The sequence below is a fragment of the Fragaria vesca genome, linkage group LG2 (assembly GCF_000184155.1).
Source record: "Fragaria vesca subsp. vesca linkage group LG2, FraVesHawaii_1.0, whole genome shotgun sequence".
NCBI classification, from domain to species: Eukaryota; Viridiplantae; Streptophyta; class Magnoliopsida; order Rosales; family Rosaceae; genus Fragaria; species Fragaria vesca.
In genome coordinates this window covers 29156860-29176561 of record NC_020492.1, presented here as the reverse complement: position 1 = coordinate 29176561, position 19702 = coordinate 29156860, and the positions used below count along the sequence as shown (strand labels likewise).

The 19702-nt window shown below is 37.6% G+C and overlaps 1 protein-coding gene and 1 non-coding gene across 2 annotated transcripts; both read right to left on the bottom strand.

Moving 5' to 3' along the window:
• Positions 1-7238: 7238 nt before the first annotated feature.
• Positions 7239-9759, bottom strand: LOC101309795. The gene is made up of 3 exons (XR_184084.1): positions 9369-9759; positions 9087-9243; positions 7239-7329 (listed from the first exon to the last, which is right to left on the bottom strand). It is a non-coding gene; the product is annotated as an uncharacterized LOC101309795 (transcript).
• Positions 9760-17139: 7380 nt separating this feature from the next.
• LOC101299356 lies at positions 17140-19305 on the bottom strand. The gene is made up of 4 exons (XM_004293068.1): positions 18909-19305; positions 17989-18059; positions 17441-17491; positions 17140-17343 (listed from the first exon to the last, which is right to left on the bottom strand). Exons 1-4 carry the CDS (start codon positions 18955-18957, stop codon positions 17140-17142), a joined length of 375 nt encoding a protein of 124 aa, XP_004293116.1. The 5' UTR covers positions 18958-19305.
• Positions 19306-19702: the final 397 nt, after the last annotated feature.

Below are 19702 nucleotides of genomic sequence, written 5' to 3'. Positions count from 1 at the left end.
TAAATTTGTTTTTGATGATTTTTGTTACTATTTTGTGTTCATTTGGTGATCTTCAAATCCAACCTACCTGCCAAGCATCTATGTCGGTTATACAAAATGTTTATTGTTTCAAGTGAAATATTGTTTTTACTTGTATCGAGATATTTAATATTTTACGTTGTATGTTTTGTTCAAGGTTTTAAAAAACGCTAGGCGGTAGTCGGGCGGACAGCGCCGAAAAGATTAATCGGGGATTAATCGGATTTATATTTTTTTATTTATTTTATTTTTAATAATAGATAATTATATAAATAATGCCTATAATTATTATAACAAGCAATTATTTACTTAATTAATCATTTAATATAATATTAAATAATTTTTAATCACCTAATAAACTATATCCTAAACCTTGTCCTTAGAAAAACGGATAACAATTACTGGATTAATTTGTGTAAAAGCTATTAAAGGAATACTTATCAGTAAAGTCAATATCTTTCCAGACCCAATTAGATTAAGCCTAATGTAGTAGATAACCTCATCTCAATTATCATAGAGAACTAAAAACCCACGTCTCCTTATTCTGTTCCCTTCATCTTCTTCTCTATCGTCTTCAACTCAGGCTCCAAAGGTTCCTATCTCTCATGGACGTGGACAATATCAAAGACGATTTCCAGTTGAGAGAATCCCATCCCGCCAGCCCGCCCACCCGCCCAGCCCAGGTAATCGCCGCCTAGCCCGAGTAATCGCCGCCCAGCCCGAGTAATCAATCGAAAATCGGACAGCCACCCAGACCACACGATTTGCTTGAAATCGGGACGGGCAGCCATCGCCGAGCGCCTAGGCGGCCGCCCAGACCGATTTTTAGAACCTTGATTGGTGTCTACAATTGCAACATTCTCATAGTCTTCTACGTGCCTTCTCTTGCTACGATAAGAAGATGATGGAGCAGACTCGACATTCGTAGGTTGCTCGGTTTCAATTTCGACATCGTCCATTGGACTCTCATTATCCCAATTGGAATTCAGATGCTCATCTTCCTCTCTATCATCACCATTATCCAACCCAGAGTTTGCTACTAATGGCTCATAGGGGGAGCTCAATGCAACCGGAATATGATCTGCAAGTTTAGTAGAGAAAATTGTTGAGCACCATCATCATATTGAAACGGTGGGTCAAGTCTACAGTTCATACCTTGATTACTTTCACTTACAAATCTTGATAAGCTGCATTCCAAAATAATATATAACAGAATCTTATTAGGTTGCACTGCAAGGCTATCACATACCCAGCTAGCTACATTTTCGTTGTCAACTATCTCCGTTGTGCTGCACACCCCTACGCTGCTCTTATATTGATAATGCACTTTCATTTTGTACCGCTGGATTAATACCAATCCGATGAAACAACTCATTTAGAAGCTCTTGGTATGTAACATTTTTCAAGACTATCATTGATTTTGATTGATCACCTGTATACTGAGAGTTAACCCACTTTCCACCATAGTACAAAATAATCATGAACTGACTCATTTTCCTGAAAGAAATAGAGATACACTTGTATGTTAATTGTCTATCAATGATGCTTTATGGAATAACATAATCGAGTGAGGGTATCTGACAAATTGCCAACATAACAACAAGAAGATTCATTTAATCCTTAAATTGTGTACATGAGGTGAAGGTTATTTGACAAATTGACAAGTTGCTCAGTAAGAAATTTGTACAGACATTAATATTGTTGTCAAGCATGCAAACCAAATGAGACAACAGTACTGAAACAAAAGTAAACAGTGATGCAAGCCAAACATAACTATGCAAGTGAGTTTCAAATTTTGACTTTTCTCTTTGCAAGTAAGCATGAAACATAGCGCGTAATCAAATTTGATCTCACAAATTCAAATATTGCTTAAAGAATGTTTTCGCTAACCCATAACATGACGAAAAATTAAGCATGATTTCATAGTGAGAAATTTAAAATACTCGATCTAAAAACTCTTGAAGAACCCTAATTCAAACCCTAAAATCGTCAAGTAGCATAATAAAAATCCTAACCATTGTTCTATCTGATCTTAAGTCATCATTGAATTCTAATAAAAAGAAAAACAAAGAGATTAACGATATACATACCTTCAACACAATTTTTTTGATTCCAAGTCAATAAGGTAGTATTTTGGTTTTGACTCTAAACCATACACAACTACGAACTAGAAGTCGTAGAAGTAGAAGAAAGGAATAAAAGTCACGATGAAAAGATAAGAAAAAGTGAATGGTTCTCAGACCAGAAAAAAAAAATTGAATAGTTCGTTAAGGGTAATATAGACTTTTGATACCATCATATGGCTATTTTTTAACTCTTGTACAAAATATGGTTAAATATCAATTTGGTGATCAAATTATGGCTATTTCTCAAAATTTCTCGCTAGGCTTGGTATGGTTACTGATAAAAAACTCTCAAACTGCCTACCGTACCAACTTCCAACGGTAAGGAAATTTCGATGCCACAACCGACCGATGAAGTTAGTATCCTGGCAGTTCGGTATACCAAACTTTTGGTTGGTAGTGGTACAGCTGGGTCTCCAACCGAACCTGCAAAAACAGTGATTCAAATTCACTGCAAAAACCAAATATTTTGTTTTGTTTCTGACATCTCGATGCCGACTTCATCATTCACAAAGCTCGAGCTTCAAATCTCGATTCCATAGCAAAGGATAATCACAAGTGATTTCGTATAAAAAAGAAGATGGAAATAAAATCACAAACCTCGTTTTTAAACTTTGAAACCTCTCTGTTGCTTCTTGACATCCTGCCCCTAATTTCGAGTCTGAAGTTGATCAAACAAATCTTCAACGACCCCTAGAAGACAATTGAATTAGCATAAAAAAAACAAACCTGAGCCAAATGGACAAAATTAGCATCAAAACACAGAAAGGCATAAACAAATCAAACAATAGTTCGACAAAGTCATCACCATCACAAGGCAGAAACTATTGAACTAAGCATATCAACCAAAATTCCAATTACATGCAAGACTCTTCATGTACGAGGTGCTGGGTTCGAGTCCCAGCTCTTGCATAGTGTTAAATATTTTGCATTTAAAGATGTATATACGTACATCGGTTGGTACGGTATACTGACGGTATACAAAAATCGTGTACTGTAGCCGAGCCGAGATACGTACTTGGTACGGCTTAGCCGAGCTGAGACTCGTGGTTATCGACTTTTCGGCTACCGACTGTGTTGGCTCGGCTCGGAAGTCGGTTCAAATTGCCAGCCCTAATTTTAATTGCTTATCAATGCAATTCTTTAGCTATTTCGCTATAGTCGCCACCGCCAAATTTTTCTGCTTGGTGGTCCTACGACAGGTCGACATGATGTTTTCCGTCAGACAGCCTCCATAGCCTCACCGCTTGATCAACCTAAAAAAAATCTATATTTTGAGTATATCGTAATTGAAATTTGCACTCATCATTATAATTAATTGAAATTTTACACTTCTCTCATGTCAAACTACAACTTCATCGATTCCTACAAAAAAAAAAAAAAAAAAAAAAAAACTACAACTTCATCGATCCTATCGACGTCCATTTCGTGAGGCTTGAATAGAAATACTATAACATGGCAGTCGACGATCAAACCACAAAACAATTAAAGTGCTAAAAGGTGTAGTAGACACCAAGATATCAAGATCATGATGGTTGAAGGGTAAATATTAGGTAAATATTTCTTATATTGTACATCCTTTTTATGAGACAGTTATGTTATGTAGATTTTTTTTAATCAAAAATATTAATAATTACATTCATAACGCATGTAGAGATTGCAATGTGATTATGTTGAAGTCGTAAAAATAGAGTAAGTGATTTTGTGGAAATTGGCAGAGTCGATCGGCTAGAAACCGCTCGACTCGGAATTACCAGAAAAGCGACTTGCAAGATAAACACGAGGTTATAGAGGCGTCCGGACGAATACGGACAATCACCCTCCAACGCTCAAGTTAGACATTTGCAGACAAATGGGGAAGGGAGAATGGGGAATGAGTTAAGTTACCTTGAGAGTGAGGCGAGGCCTTTATTTATAAGCGCGGAGGAACGAGCTTGTCTTGGCAGTTTTTGCCAGCTGATGAGAACAGTTGTTATTCGTTCCTCGGAAGGAAGCTTCTAGATGTGGGCTTCAGATCGGGCCGCACACGCGAGTCCACATGTTCGGCTGAGAAGTGCTCAACGCGGAGCTGAAGGTAAAGAACACATGCACAAGGCTTAGTAAAGCGCTCGACATAAGTTCCCACAACAAGTCCCTCAAGTCTTCAAGTAAGGAGAATGACTTGGTTGGGGAGTTTAAGCAAAAGACATTAGTGATAGCGCTCGCATGTTAAGCATTCAAATGCATTCAAATGCGTTCGAATATGGTTAAGCTATGATCCCTAAGGAGTTCCCCAACTCCGTGAGCGAGGAATTTTTCGTGCTTGGTCAAGATTACCCATTCGGAATGCTCGGATGAGGGGATGGACCTGTGCGGACACAACATGGGTGATGGGAAGCGGCCCTAACTGACCCGATCGTGATGGGCATGATTTTTACCTACAAATGTCATGTTCTATCCCATGATTGCAATAAGAATTGATATATGTGCTAGCATATTGACGTTTAAGTTAGGGAGTGAACTTTTGACCCTCAGGTGTCACTTTGATCCCAGGGCTATCGTCATGAGGCTATGAGTAGCCGTGGCTGTTTGAAGCCGTTTGAGATCTGGATTGTGTGTGTATGGATTGGTTGCAACCGAAAATGTGTTTCGTTCGGGTAAATGATTTGTTCGCAACATATGATTGATTACCACTCTCATGGTTAGTGTGCGATCGGAATCTAATGTCTCGTGATTGATTTCATTGTGGAACCGAATGGATATTGAACAATCATTACTCCTAGCCCTTTCGATTTTGTTAGCATTGTTTTAGAGCTTCGCGATTCGACGATTGGGTTTTCAATTGGTAATGGAATCGTGTGACTTCCACGTGTGTCAGAGTTGTCGATTGAACGACAGGATGATTTTTCGAGATTGTATATAAAGTAGTGATCGACTGGAGCCTGCACTTGATACACGACTCTATTTCATTAGAAAGAGAGATCAGTGAAGTTTGAAGGTTTGTGAAGAAGCGTCACTGCTTTGAAGAGCGAAGAAGTCGCCTTTCTGATCAAGTAAGTGTTGAATTTCTCACTTTCTTTGTGTTGACGAGTATATGATCGTGATCCATGGCGATTAGCGCCTTATGTATTTTCTTCAATTTGATTATGTACTATGATTTTGTGTTTCTGTTTCTGAAAACTCGTTACAAGGTAGCGAAATCGAGATTTGATCGATATTGGGTGACACAGAGTCTTGTGTGGTCATTAGGCATTCACACATGGCCACACGTGGATGTGGGTAACCCATTCTGATACCATGATGAATTAATCTAGGGTTCACATCCAAAATCAATTAACAACGTATGGAGTGACCTAAATTACCTTTATAAACTTATAAACAAGATCTAAATTTACTGATGTAGAATTCATATCTCAACACATCGATATCTTGCCTAAAATAGCTTGGTTGATAGTTGTATATATCAGCATCTTGAACAATTCATATCTCAACACATCCTATTGAACACATCAAAACATCAATTTATTTCCCAGGACCAAAGGACATATGTTCACTTCGGAAAAAAAAAAAAATTAAATACACATCCCTAATCTTTTAATACACACTTCTATTATTTTATGTTTTTATTGAGATTTTATAGGTAAGCTAAATGACCAAAATAAACATCCATTATTAAAAAAATATATATATATATCGCGCTAGAAGTATTCTTTTCAACATCTTCTACCCTAAAATCATCGAAAACACGTCTTCTCCCCTAACCTCAACTCTTCTCCACAATTCATTTGAGTTGTCTTTTTCTTGTTCTTCTTCTTTTTAAAAATTTTTTTTTTTATCTGTATCAGCTTTAGTTTGATCTTGCAGATCATGTTGTCAAGTACTGCATCTTTATCATGACATGTTTTATCGAATAACTAGCTATCTATGTTTAATAGCTATTGTACTTCTACATTTCTACTAGCTTGTGAATTTTGAAAACTTGTATTGGTGATTTGGAGTTGGGATATAACAATAATCATTTAATTATAAATTGAACGATGATAACCAAAAATTTCTAGCAAAAATTAGACGAAATAATATGTAAAAAGAGGTACCAAATAGTAAATATATATTAATTATATTAAATAATGGAATATTTCATAAATTAAGAGCATTTTAGGTAGTTTGATATGTGTATTAAGTATAATACTGAAATGAAAAACTTAATAGGTGGTGTATTAAGTAAGAAGTGTGTATTAAGATATTAGAGATGTGTATTTAAAATTTCTAAAAAAAAAACAAAATGCCCAACATAAACTTTGGGCCAAAATTACAAATAAATAGAAAAGAAAAGCAAAACAACCCCAACTATAACAGCCCGTCACGAAATACATGCACGAAGTGATGGTCATGCCGGTGGCTTCCTTGATCATGTATTTTTTTTTATTCTTTGTTTTCTTTATTGTACTATTTCAATGTTTTGTAGTAAGCCTAAAGACTTTGATGGAGTGTTTCATTTTGAGGCTTAGTATTAGATAGTCCACTAGCCTTATTGTACTCTTTTCTTTTTTCTTATTAACAAAATTTCAGGTTAAGACGATTATTCCTATTCCTGCTTACTCAAATTATTTTTCTTTAAAAACAAAAAAACTATAGCAGCCCATCAAAGGAGGAAAAGCTAGCAGTAGTCGTTGACACAGCCATTAGCAACCTCTCTTTATTTTTAGTGAGAAATGAATATTTCAGTAATAACGGGCAAACCCAAATGAGCCCGGGAAGAAACCAAATCAATCACCCAATTGCAAGAACGTTCAAGTTCAAGTTGATCTCATCATCATCAAAATCTCAAAGCCACACAACATCAAATAACACCAACAACGTATCGCTTATGACGGTTTTTAGGTACTGATTGCTTATGCATCATTATTTGTTGCAGATATGTAAAAAGTTGTAAAGAGCTTGTTAGATAGTCAGCTACTGATTCCTGCAAAAGCCCAAATATGCATAGCTGACTCCATTGAAGCCATTGTTTCCTCTGAAGTACTAAACTCGGTAAAATCGATATACTCAAAGTCTTTAAAGAGTTGTGGATGTTCTTCATCTACTAACTCCTTTCGTGCCTTGATGATGGTACCCTCTATTGGAATTCCAAATGCTCCAAACGAATATCGTTCTTTTTCTCCACACATCATGACTCGATGCTTTGCTGCATTCTTCCATTACTCCATGCCTGTAAGTAAATAAGAAGATCGTCCACATATCCAATTAGTCTTCACAACTAAGCTTTAGAGTTCAGCCTACTGAAAAGGTGGCTTGAATATTTAGAGCATGTTTAGCAATGCTAGCCATTTTTAAGTAAAATTTTTGTCAAATTAGCTAAAATGTCATTTTGGCTAGCCACTTTAAAAATGTGGCTGCATCAATGTTCTCTATTTTAGTTAGCATTACATCAACATTATTCTTCAAATAAAGATTAAATAGTTTAAATATATTTATATATCATATAAAATATCTTATAAGGAATGTATTAAATTATAGCTAGCCTCATATGAGTCATCTCGCTCTCTATATTTAGCTAGTGAAATAGCTAAAAGTTATAATAGCTAAACTTTGGCTAGTCTGTTGGAGCTCCAAAATATCAAAAAAAACTAAACACGCTCTCTGAAATAGCTAAAAACTAAAATAAAGAGTCTACTAAAGTTGCTCTTATACTAATCGGAAAAAAAAAAGAAAATCTATATATATATAAGTAGACCTGTTGGTTCAATAAGTACAATTCTAGCTTTGAATATGTTCATATCTAAGTTATATGTTAGAAATGTACCATAAGAGAATCTCCAACAATAAAGACAAAGAAAGTAGGAGGCAGATACAACTTGAACCATTGTGATCTGTCTTTAGTTTCAAATTCAAGCCCTGAAACTTGATTGTCACAAAGGATTGCAGTCCATTGTTTGTCAGTGTGAGCATTGAGCCCATTCATATACTCCCCTAATGGAGGTGCACTGTATTTATGGGATTCGGCTCCTCTAAAGTGAACAAATGGTGAAGTTAGTAAAGTTCATAAAATTCAAACTCTATCTAATCTAAGGCTTTCAAACATGACATATCACTCTTTATTTAATTTAGTATAAAACCATGGTTTAAACTTGAGTTAAGTATCTTTTTATATATATTTTTTAATTGAATGGGTTCAATGTAGTTAACAAAAAGAAACTAAAAATAAAAATTAGGAGGTTACAATTATGATTTAATGACGAGCAGTGAAACACAAGCAAGGAATAAAAGGGAGGGGACTCACCAAATATAATCTTAATAAGGAACACATATTTATTTACTCCACCATCGATCATGCCTTGTAATTATTTTCAGTTGCTAACACAAGTTTCATGAAGCTAAAGTATTGTTGCACTAGGTTTATATGGAGTATTGAAGTATGAAAGAATGGGAAATTCAGTGTATCATTTCATTGAACACCATATGCGTGTTATTAGAACTCGATACAAATTCCAAAAACAAAAGAATAAACAACCAATTTCGAAGTTTAGCAACGATCTGCATACCCCATGATCTGAATATCGATTATGTGTTTGAATAAATGAAATCCTCTCAAACTAAACAATCAAAAGTTTGTACATTATGATCTCAGAACAACAATATTCTACTAGATGATGACAAGACAGTTTTGGTTACTGATTTTGGAATTGCAAGACTAGTGAAAAATGAATACAAGATTGTTCCCATCAACTTAGCAGACGGCTTGTTATGTCAATCCATTGGCTATGGCTCTTGGTAAGAGGCGTGAATTTTTTTTTTTTTGTTAATGACATTGTATCCATTTAATTAATAACATAAAATAGACACTTAACCTAAGTTAACCATGGTTTAGAGTAAATTAATCTGAGAATGATGTGTCATGTTTGAAACCATTAGATTATATAAAGAGTCTGAATTTTATGAACTTTACTAACTTTACCATTTGCTTACTTTAGAGGAGCCGGATCTGTATTTCTGTACTTGTATCTTCGTCTTGCTTGGCATGATAGAATCTGGATTCTCTCCCAAACCATAGCTATCACGAATCATCAAGTCAATCATTTCCTTCAGCTCATCCAGCTTGTTCACCATGCCAATCATAGTGTTACTGTCGTAACGAACAAATCAAAATCGAAAAAACACCACAAAACAAGAGTGAACATAATGAGAACGTACCTAATTTGCTCATGCATAAAGTAAAGAGAGAATATCACAACAAAACTTATATATTACCAGAACTGATCATGACCATCAAGCCACATTTGTTGTGTGAAGCTCGTAAGGGATTCATAGTTGGAGGCATCTTCAATGGCAAAGCTCTCGTACAAATTAAGGAGCCTGGGGAACTGTCCATATTAACCATGGTGAGACTTTGGATTGACATTTTTTTTCTCTGTCTCAAGTGGAAGGCCATAAAATTGCCTCGTCACAGAGAGGACTTCTGCTCTAAACTCCACAGGTATTTTATCATATACTACTTCAAAAAAACCATAGTTTTCACGAGCCTATCTAACCCTCTTGCACAAACCGAACCACTTTTCAGTTCCGCGGTCCAATTTAGCTGAACAGGTTGAGAATTCTATGGCTGGAATCTGGTAATGAGAGTCTGAACCCATTTTCTGATGAATGATTTCTTCTTTGCTAGATAGTTTTATTTATATTGCATGCATAGTTCTTGAATTGACAATTATATAAAATAAACAGTTCCATTTTCAAGTTGTCTAACACATCCTAATCTGAGATCAATGACCAATTCAGAGGATGGGGCTAAACTATTTTTATTTTTAGGGTAATGACTGATGAGGGAGATAGAACTCAATCAAATCATAGAAGAGGAGAGTCCTTGATTTCTAATTTTCAATCACTCCTTCATGTTAAAAGAAAAAAGAATACAAAGGAGGGGGACCATATTCCAAAACCTCCCAATCCAAAAGGACATGCATCTAATATTTACACTTGACTGATAGGCAGAGCTGGAAGCTTAGATCATACATGTACTATTATACTATGATCTTGGGTTCGTATGAACAAAAGGACATTAGACTTGGAGGCTGCAGTTTGGACTTTGGAATCCGAGTACAATAAGAACGCATATAATACTGTGTTCACTTTCAATTGTAGGGCAATGAAGGGACCCTTCTCCTGGTCCCAAAAACTAGTGGCAATTCAGTCTTAACTATGCACCATTGGAAGTGATCAGAGACTCAGATTGCTACATTTCCCAAGGTGAATTCCTCTAACATCAGTAGTGACATATATATGTCAGGCCTGCGCATGTTTATCTACCGGAATCATTCAAATAGTAAACCACAAAGCAATTAATCTTCACTCTTCACTACATAACATGGTATTTGCGTGAGAATTGTTATATTTATTAAACATAAGATGGTCTGTTTTTTCGAAAATGTTGAATTCATTTCCAAAAAGATGGTCTTTTTTTTCAATTTATCACCAAGATGTCAAATTATGCATCATGATTTGTTGTAGATACAAAGTTGTAAAAGCTAGATAGCACATTACAACTATCTAGCTAGTTAATCAGTTAGAGCTGGGCATGGGACGGGATGAGACGGGATTATGGTCATCCCACGTCCCGTCCCGGACAATGCACACGGGACAGGACCGGGACGGGCTTTACGTTTTTAAGACTTGATCCCACGCAAGTCCCTTCCCAAATGAGACCGGGACGGGACGGGCCTAATCCCGCCATCCCGGCCCAATATCAAAAGCCCAAACTAAAAAATAAATACATAAAATAAAGATTGCATCATCTCAATCCATAATTCATAACTAGAATTAAACTAGAGAAACATCAATAATCCACAATTACTCAAGTTCACACATCATAAAGTTCAAAAGAAAACATGAAAACATAGTAGTGAATCTGATAGCACAACAATACAAGTTGCTCCAAGCTGGCTGCTCCAAATACAAACAATTTCAACTCTAAACATCAATGACAATACCGGTTTGGTCGCACAATTACTTTCTTTCCTCTCGCTATCGTTTTCGAGAAATTTCCTGCATGCTTTTCCCATTTGGCTTTTCACCAGAGTCATTGAGGACTTTTTGCTTCATTCTAGCCACCCCACCTTCCCCTTCTCTTGATGTTCTTTTTTACCACAAAAAATCACAAGATGCAAGTTAGACTAGTTGATCACAAGGTCAAGTAAATCAAATTCCCGAAATTTCCAAGGCATGTGACATAGAGAGACTTTGACAGCAATAAAAACCATGGACACGCAGTCTAAATATTACAAAGAGAAATAAAAATGTACTGTTTCTAGTATTGCATAAACTAGAGTTACAACCATTATTTATTGTCCTGCTTCCAGTTCCCTTGTTGGTTAGTTTTAGAGGTATCACTATATCAGTTCACATGTCAGGTTATGTTATGATCCCTGATCAACTAAGGCAACCGAGCTCCTAAGGGGATAATCAATTTATGCATGTCAGATAACTGCAGACAATGTAATATGTATATGGCATCCTCCCCCATTTGATACGAGCAGAACCGTTATCCTCAATATACAAAATCGGCCAAGTGACTAAAATTTCATATTAAAATCAAACTCTGTTTAAGTTTCAAAGACCTACCAGTTATTTGTCTCAAAGAATTTAACAAAACACTCTACTTTATTAGAAAATTTCAACCGAAGAAAACGTTTAAAGAACAAAAATTAAAAAACCCAAAATGTATCAGTCTGAAATATATAGTTGATACGGACGGGGAGTGCATATAACTTCTCTTCATTCTTCGCATAAAGAAATCTAGTGAAAAATGAACTATTGTATAACTGTAATTGGAAAGTAGCATGACTTGAATGAAGTAGTGAACAGGTCTATGCTTCTATTACAACAGTTCATATCAACAAGTTAGAATTGCAGAAACAGTCAATTACAACACCGCACTATTATAGTAGCAGTTTCAGTTGCACAGTCAGATAACACCAGATTGATGTAAAATGCATAAAGCACAAATCAACAGGCACTTGTACAAGGAGCAATGGAACCTTGTTTATTGCTATTTTATCACGGAAGCCTTGTTTTTTCAAACATCTACTATCAGTGAAACTTATAATTTTGTTTTAGAGACTTAAAGTTCTTGTTCTCCAAGTTAAATTTACACCAAAGCTGAGTTTAATTTGGTAAGAAATCTACCTAATGAGACAACACAAGCAGGAAGGACAATCAATTAAGACAAGAAAATGACAAGAAAAAGGAAGAGACTTTACCAGCATCAACGTACTTGACAACAAAACACCTAGAAGCTAAGTACAGAACCAACCGCTAAACCGAATTGATTGCTCATTCATCACATAATATAATGGGGCAAAGGTACTGGAGCCACATACAGACCATCAAACTCTATAGGTCATGAAGAATTAGAGGCATATGCATTCGACAAGAAACTGATAACAACAGAATCGCCCAAACCGTTTTTTCCACTCAGTAAGAAACACCATACCTCATGTCAAGTAAGAGTTTTAAAATTTCTTCTCATAAGGTCAAGCTATCACAAGCGCCAAAGCGAGGAGGAGGCGGGCGCCGAGGAGAAGAGGAGGCGGGCACCGAGGTGAGGAGGAAGCGGACGGTGAGTTTAGAAGAGGCGGTGGAGGAGTTCAAGGAGGACTGGCCGAGTCGAGTTGCCGTTTGATAAGAGTGGGATTGGGATTTAGGTTTGGCTGGATTGGGATTTCAAGTAGGCATCATCGATTGAGGTTTTGAGGTTTGGCTGGGTTGAGAGCGATTTCCATTTTAGACGTTTAGGGAAACTGAAAGAGGGAAAGACTGCGGCCAGCCATAGTGAGATGAGTTAGTACGAGGGTTCAAAAATGAAAGGTTGAGATCAAAATATCTAAAAAAACCAACGGCTCAGATTAGCTTATATTTCACACGGGACGGGACGGGCCTGACGGGTCTCAATTTTTGTCACATCCCGACTTTTAAATTTTTACCTTATTTACTAGCTTGGTATTAATAAGAATTTTATCGTCTTCGTCAATGAGTTTATAGTTTAATTGGTCCCTAGAGGGGTTTTGGGGGACGACTTTTTTGGTGGAGTTATTCGTAAGAGAAAAATGTGACGACGGTAAAAATGGTAATTTTAGCTAGTAAAAAGTAAATTTTATTAGGGTATTATTTTTGGGGTGTTAATTTTAATGTTGGGTTTTAAATGTTTTGGGATGGTGAAACCAGTTGGAAAAGCCCAACCCATATTTTTCTCTCCCTCTCCCGGACTCTCTCTCCTCTTCCCCGAGTTCTCTCCTTGCCAGAACTTCCAGCCGCCCGTCCGCCGTTGTCCGACCGCCTGAGACCGTCGCTCCGGTCCCGATCGGTCGGCCCTCGACCCAGCTTCCTCCCTGGGCTAGTGTCAGTTGCCCTAGCGCCGCCGTGAGGGAGTTATCTCTCCCGAAAGGTCAAACTGTTCGTGGTGGTTCTCTCGCCAGAACTCTCTCCTCCGGCCGCCATAGCCGGAGCTGCTTGGCTCAAAAGAAAGCCCTCCTCCCGTGCAGCAATTCCCCAAAAAGTCTCACCCTCTCTTGAGTTAGGTAAGGAGAAATATGGAGTTGAAATTCTAGGGCTCATTTGATGTTTTTGTTCGATTACCCTATTTAGGCTTGGAATTTGTGTTTGTGCTAGTTAGGAAAGTTTTAAAATGTGTTGAGAGGAAGATGCTGTTAAATTTTGGTAGACATTGGAGGTCGCCGGAATCGACCGGCGGAGCAGACAGCGGCGCCGCCGTTGTTTGGGGGATTTTCATGGTTTTAAATGTGTTATATTAAAGGAAGTTTAATGGTATGAGCTCCGCCGGCAGCGCCGCCGCTGTTTGGGGGATTTTCATGGTTTGAAATGTGTTATATTAAGGGGAGTTTAATGGTATGAAGTTTAGAATTTTTGGAGGAGTTTTGAATAGGTTTTGGATTTTTGAAATATTGGTGAATTTGGCGGTTAATGGGGTAGAATCCGACCGTTAGATTTTCCTTATTATTGTTTCAGAATGTTGAAATAAATGTAAGAAGGCTGTGGTTGGAGTTTAGCGTGAACCCGATAAGCTTAACCCTAAAAAGGGTAGTGGGTTAGGCAGAAGAGTTTTAGGTTATTTATTTAAGTATTATTTATTCTGAAATTGAAGTGTGGTCCTAAACATGGTTTTTGTGCCAGGATTTGAGGAGACCTCACTTGAGGAGCGAATTGGATTTCGTCGAGCTTAGGTCTAAAGTTGTGAGTGGACTTTTGTTTTAATTAAAAGCATACGATGCATTACATTGTTGATCGGTTAGTATTCTGCTGAAATTTATTGCTTTCTTTGATATTTGGCAATTTTTCATCTTTTGGAGAGTTACCGAAAATGAGATTTTCAGTTGATATGTATATTGGATGTTTATGAGGATAATATGTTTATAAATGCTAGCTAGCCATACGTACTTGGTCCGTTATAATGAGCTGAAATTCCATTATATATGGCATGACGTAAGTGTTAGACACAAGCGTCATAGCCCTATATAAAAACTACTTTCTTATTTGATTCATATAGGTTTTCATATAGGGAGTCCACACGTATATACACTCTTGTTTTTCCGTCATAATGAGGTAAAATTTCATTATGGTGTGACGTGAGCGTTAGACGCATTGGTAGTAGCCTTGTATGAATTTCTATTTTTCTATTTTGTTCATAGAATTCGTACAAGGAGTTTGACGAGTGTAAATACATACACATATATTTATATATAGTTTAGCTTGAGAGGCTCCATTTTATTGAGTTTTGGAGGCTGGCCGGAGCTAGTTATGTATTTGTCATTTTGTGAGTAGAAAGCTTTGAGCTGTCGCATGCAGTATAATTTCTATGAAAAATTAAATAGGGAATGCATAAATATTTTTATTGATTTCATTTTTGTCCACTCACTCTAACAGTTTCAAATGTTTTCCCCTGGGCCATTCGTTTTAAAAATGCTCAGTATGCATGTTAGCATAGTTGAGGTCGGGCGTACATGGAGACGAGACATAATCAATAGTATAGCTTCCGCTCATATTTCTATTTCTAGTTCCTATCTCCTCTAATAGAGTTGCTCTGAACCTGTGATTGTTAGTTATGGGATTTTTGCTAGATTAGTATATATAAATTGGGAGATGTTGTGATTTGTGGGGAGCACAAAGGCTCCAGGAGTTTATTAGGTTAGAGTTGGAACTGTTAGAAGTGTTTGCAGGTGTTTTAGTTAGGAAGGGTTGTCCATTTTCAAGGAAGGTTATGCCAATTTTTCGGTAAATTTTCCTTGGAGGTGGCCTCCGCAGGATTTACTTCGGGTTTCAGGGTGAAATTTGGGGTGGGTTCCTGACAACTTTTCAATCCCGCGTCCCATCCCGTTGTTTCTCTACGGGAAGGGACGGACGGGCCTAGTGTTTTTAGAATTAGATCCCGTCCCATCCCATCAAATTTCGGGACGAGATCGGGACGGGACCGGGATTTAGGTTTTTTATGCCCACCCCTACCATCAGTTACTGATTGATTCCTGCAGAACCCGATAAATGCATAGCTGAGGCCATGGCCATTGCTTCTGCTGAAAGGAAAAACTTGCTAAATGTCATATAGTCAAAGTCCTTAAACAATTGTGGGTGTTCTTCATCTACCAACTCCTTTGGTGCCTTGATGATGGTACCCTCTATTGGAACTCCATATGTTCTAGGTACAAGTAGTCGGAGGCTTTTGCAGTGAAAATTGTGGGCACTGAGAGTTCTAGGGTTCTTAACCCGAACCCTAACCATGTGCATATAAACCCTAATTCTATGGGTGCTAACTTAGGGCAGAGGACTTAGGGTTTGCAAGGTAGTACGAACACTTTTCTAGGAGGGTGGACCTCCATCTATCTCTCCTTTGCATTTCAGCATCGACTTTAACTGCTCAATTAGCAAGGTTTCGATCATCGGTGGATAATCCTTCTGTCTAATTGGTAGATCCGGTACCAATGGGGTGGCTATAGACCTATGGTGGAGGAACTCCGTTTCAAGCGAGGTGCTACAGTGGACTTGGATCATTTTAGTAAGCGTGCTAAAGGTGGGGGTCGAGTTTATTCTAGCTCATGGAGCTTACTTTTATGCCATAAAAGTCCCCATGATGCTTGTATGCATAAAGTGTCACCTAGGTAGATGAAACCGAATTTCTTGTTACTCCAACAAATGAAACAAGAATCATTGTTCCTCTGATTGCATTCTTCGTCTTCGTGCATAGGAGCTGGTCCGAGGCAAAGAATGAGGAGTGGAGGAGGGTCAGATTCTAGTCAGTGGAGGAGAATGAAGAGGAGGAGGGTTATGGTCATTGGTCAGTGGCGGAGGAGGAGGAGGAAAGGGAGGTTGTGTGTTGGTCGAGTATTTAGGGCAAACGCCTGAAGTGTGGCAATGAACATTCATGCCCTGCGTTTCTTTAAAATCTTTTAATTTAGCCGCACAATTTTTTCAAGAAGGATTAAAAACAAGAAAGTTTAGGAATGTTGCTAAATGTACCCAACAAATTATTAAGTGTACCCAGCATTTTAAATATTATCTCGTATTTCCAGTTTTACCCTTGTTTAGTGTAGTATCCCAGATTTTCATATCAATTTCCTTATAATATTTCTGAAATTAATGAAGGATTATTTTATGAAAATTCTTATTCGTATATACGAAGTTGAAATTTCGAGAGTCAAATATTTTAAGATACTTTGTTTTTAAGTGGCCAAACGTTGACTTTCTTATCCGTAATATATTTTCGAAAACTTTCTTCATGAAAGTTGTAGAGTTTGGCGATACGAATCCGTAGACATGCGACATGCATAAAACGGATGTCGTACGAAAAAGTTATGGACAGAGAAAGTTAGTTTCCGTTTTGGAAAGTGTATAAATAGAAAAATTTGTGGGTTTATTTTTAGAAACCCTAAATTTCATAATAGCCTCTTCAGTTTCTCTCTCCTCCCCTCCCGAGCTCACTGACGCCAAACCTTCACCGAAGCAGAACTCGACCGTCCGGCCATCAATTGAGACGCCACTGGTCCCATTTTGTTCGCACAAGCCTCCTCTCCATTCCTAGGACGGCGCCGCTTGTCGTCGCGCCGCCTAGACGCCGCCACGAGACGGTGGAGCTGCTGCGGTTGTAATGCCCCGATTTGCACCTCATCAAATCGAGCACATTACAGTGCCGCGTATTCATAAAACCTAAGCTAGGATCCATCACTCTCTGAAACAAGGGCTATACAACGACAGATAAATAAGGAAACCTGTTATACGGATTTAATGTTGACAATAACATGAAGTATAGAATTTCTAAGCCACACCCAATGCCGTTCAGCTGTCTCGTCTCCGTACACAGTACCTGCATCCATAAACTGTTGTAGGGATGAGCTTTCGTCCTCGTTGCTCAATAAACTTTACCCCAACTAGGTGTGAAAACATTTTAAAACATTTGCCATGGCTAGTAGTGAAAATAATACGTACCAGTTTAAAATAATCATTTCTTGTAAAAATGCAAGTAGGGCCCAAAGTAGATATACAAACCTGATGACTGATCTATCTCAAGCCAACTACCACCTTACCATGATTATTATCATACACACCGGCAAGGTGTAGCGAGAGTGCCCATTTACGCCATACCGCCTAGGAGCGACACCACACCTTAAAGGATGTTAGACGTCCTCCAGTCCGTACAGCCCCTCCGGAGGTTTAGGGGATCGAAACCTAAAGAAGTCGCTATGCCCCGCTCACTCTCAGGTCATCAAATAATGATTCACAAGGAATCGAAAATATATTTCTTTCATGCATAAATCACTTTACTTTAATATCATCTGCATAAAACACTAATTGAGGCAAGTCCAGAATCCCCTACCTGGGATATTGCCGCTTGATTTCCATTTGCTTTCCTAGGCCAACACCACACGTTCTGGGTAGCTGGAGTCCCTAAATCCAACAATATATAAATATCTGCATTAACATGGAGTTGATGACACCAAGTGTAACCAAAAGTATATCTTTCACCCATGATATCTGAACTTAATTTTCCAAACTATAACATGTTCCTCAACTGTACTATGGACACCCACCAATTTCCTTTATATCACTTCTCTATCAGTGAACTTCATATTTCAAATTAAAGTTCAACTAGTAGACATTGATATCTTTATACCAATATATGCATTATCATTTGAATTGATTACTAAGAGCATATATTCATAATCAAATAGTCCAATTCCAAAGTCTCCCTTTCGTTCGTACAGTAGCTCATTAACATGCAAACAACTAATTAAGCTATAACACTTACAAATAGCAAACATCCAAATCCAGGTGTTTTCATCCTTTATTTTATACTTCTAAGAGTCTTCCTCCTAGCCTTTCAATTAACTCAAGATATTAACAAACAAAACCATTTCTTTTCATCAGGATGATCAATACCCACTGTCAGTTGATCAAATACCAAAATTTCATATGCCCAATATCGTTCCTGTTTATTGTCTTATCTGGAACAAAATCAAGTTCACAATTAGAGTACTGTCTTTTAACATAGTACTTGTGGCTGATCATATTAATCCATTCAAATCCCAATACCTCAACCTGAATGAATACCATTCCGAGTTCACTCATAAAATGATTTGATATGTTCCAGCTCTTTGGACACAGCTTATATCATATAGAGATAATCACGTCACCATCCTAATTAACCAAACAACCATTCTTAATTTTTATATTTAATACTACTTGTAATCTACTCAAGCCAGCCAACACAACCCCAAGTTTGGATTTGAAAGTTACCTTTGATAATAAGCCTTCTGTCCAAAACCCACTTTGGTTTCCTGAGCATGCATTATCCCGCAACAAGCTTTAGGCCACTCTTATGAAATCAGCTGGTGATCCAATCTTTGATTCTCCCAATTAATTACAGATTTTTCAATTCAATCTTCTCCAATCGAGGTTAAGTCGAAGACAAATCGAGGTACTACCAAAGGCACTAAAACGATATCCGCGACGGCAGTCGAAACCTCCCAAAAACAAAAGTCATTAAAAACCCGAATGAATTCAGAATTCAGAATCCATATCCCATAACGTAGAGTATAGCTAGAGGATCGTATTTCATACCTCATGTATTGAAGACGGTCACCGAAGCTGCCTGAGATGGCTTTGGAACCCATAAACTTTCAAGCCTCGATCCTCCCTCTTTTGTGGATGCATAGATGAACCTTGACCACAGAGGCACGTCGGCGTCAGTAATAGGAAGTGATAGGAACAGAGAGACACTGGTGGGTTGCCATGAAATGCCCATGGCGAAGATAGGATCCGCATCGCCGACTCAGATTGTCGGTCTTCAAAAGAGGTCTCGAGCTTTCTATTCTATAACTTCTACTAGAGATTTCTATATATATATATATACAGCCTCTTCCATTCAGGGATCCTTGACCACTTTCTAGGAATAGGGCATTACACCACTTCTCAATTGAATTTTTACATCTCCACCGTTCATATCTTAGGTCTATATGAGTAGATCACCTCTACAAAATTTCATATGATTTGGTGATCGTTAAGACTTTCAAAAGTTTGATTTAGTTTTA

Coding starts and splice junctions, on each gene's coding strand:
- LOC101299356 (XM_004293068.1), bottom strand. CDS start 18,957: ATGCTCAGGAAACCAAAGTGGGTTTTGGACAGAAGGCTTATTATCAAA. Junction 17,492..17,988: donor ATCAAGCGGCAATATCCCAG/GTAGGGGATTCT, acceptor TCCCTACAACAG/TTTATGGATGCAGGTACTGT. Junction 17,344..17,440: donor AGACAGCTGAACGGCATTGG/GTGTGGCTTAGA, acceptor CCCTTGTTTCAG/AGAGTGATGGATCCTAGCTT.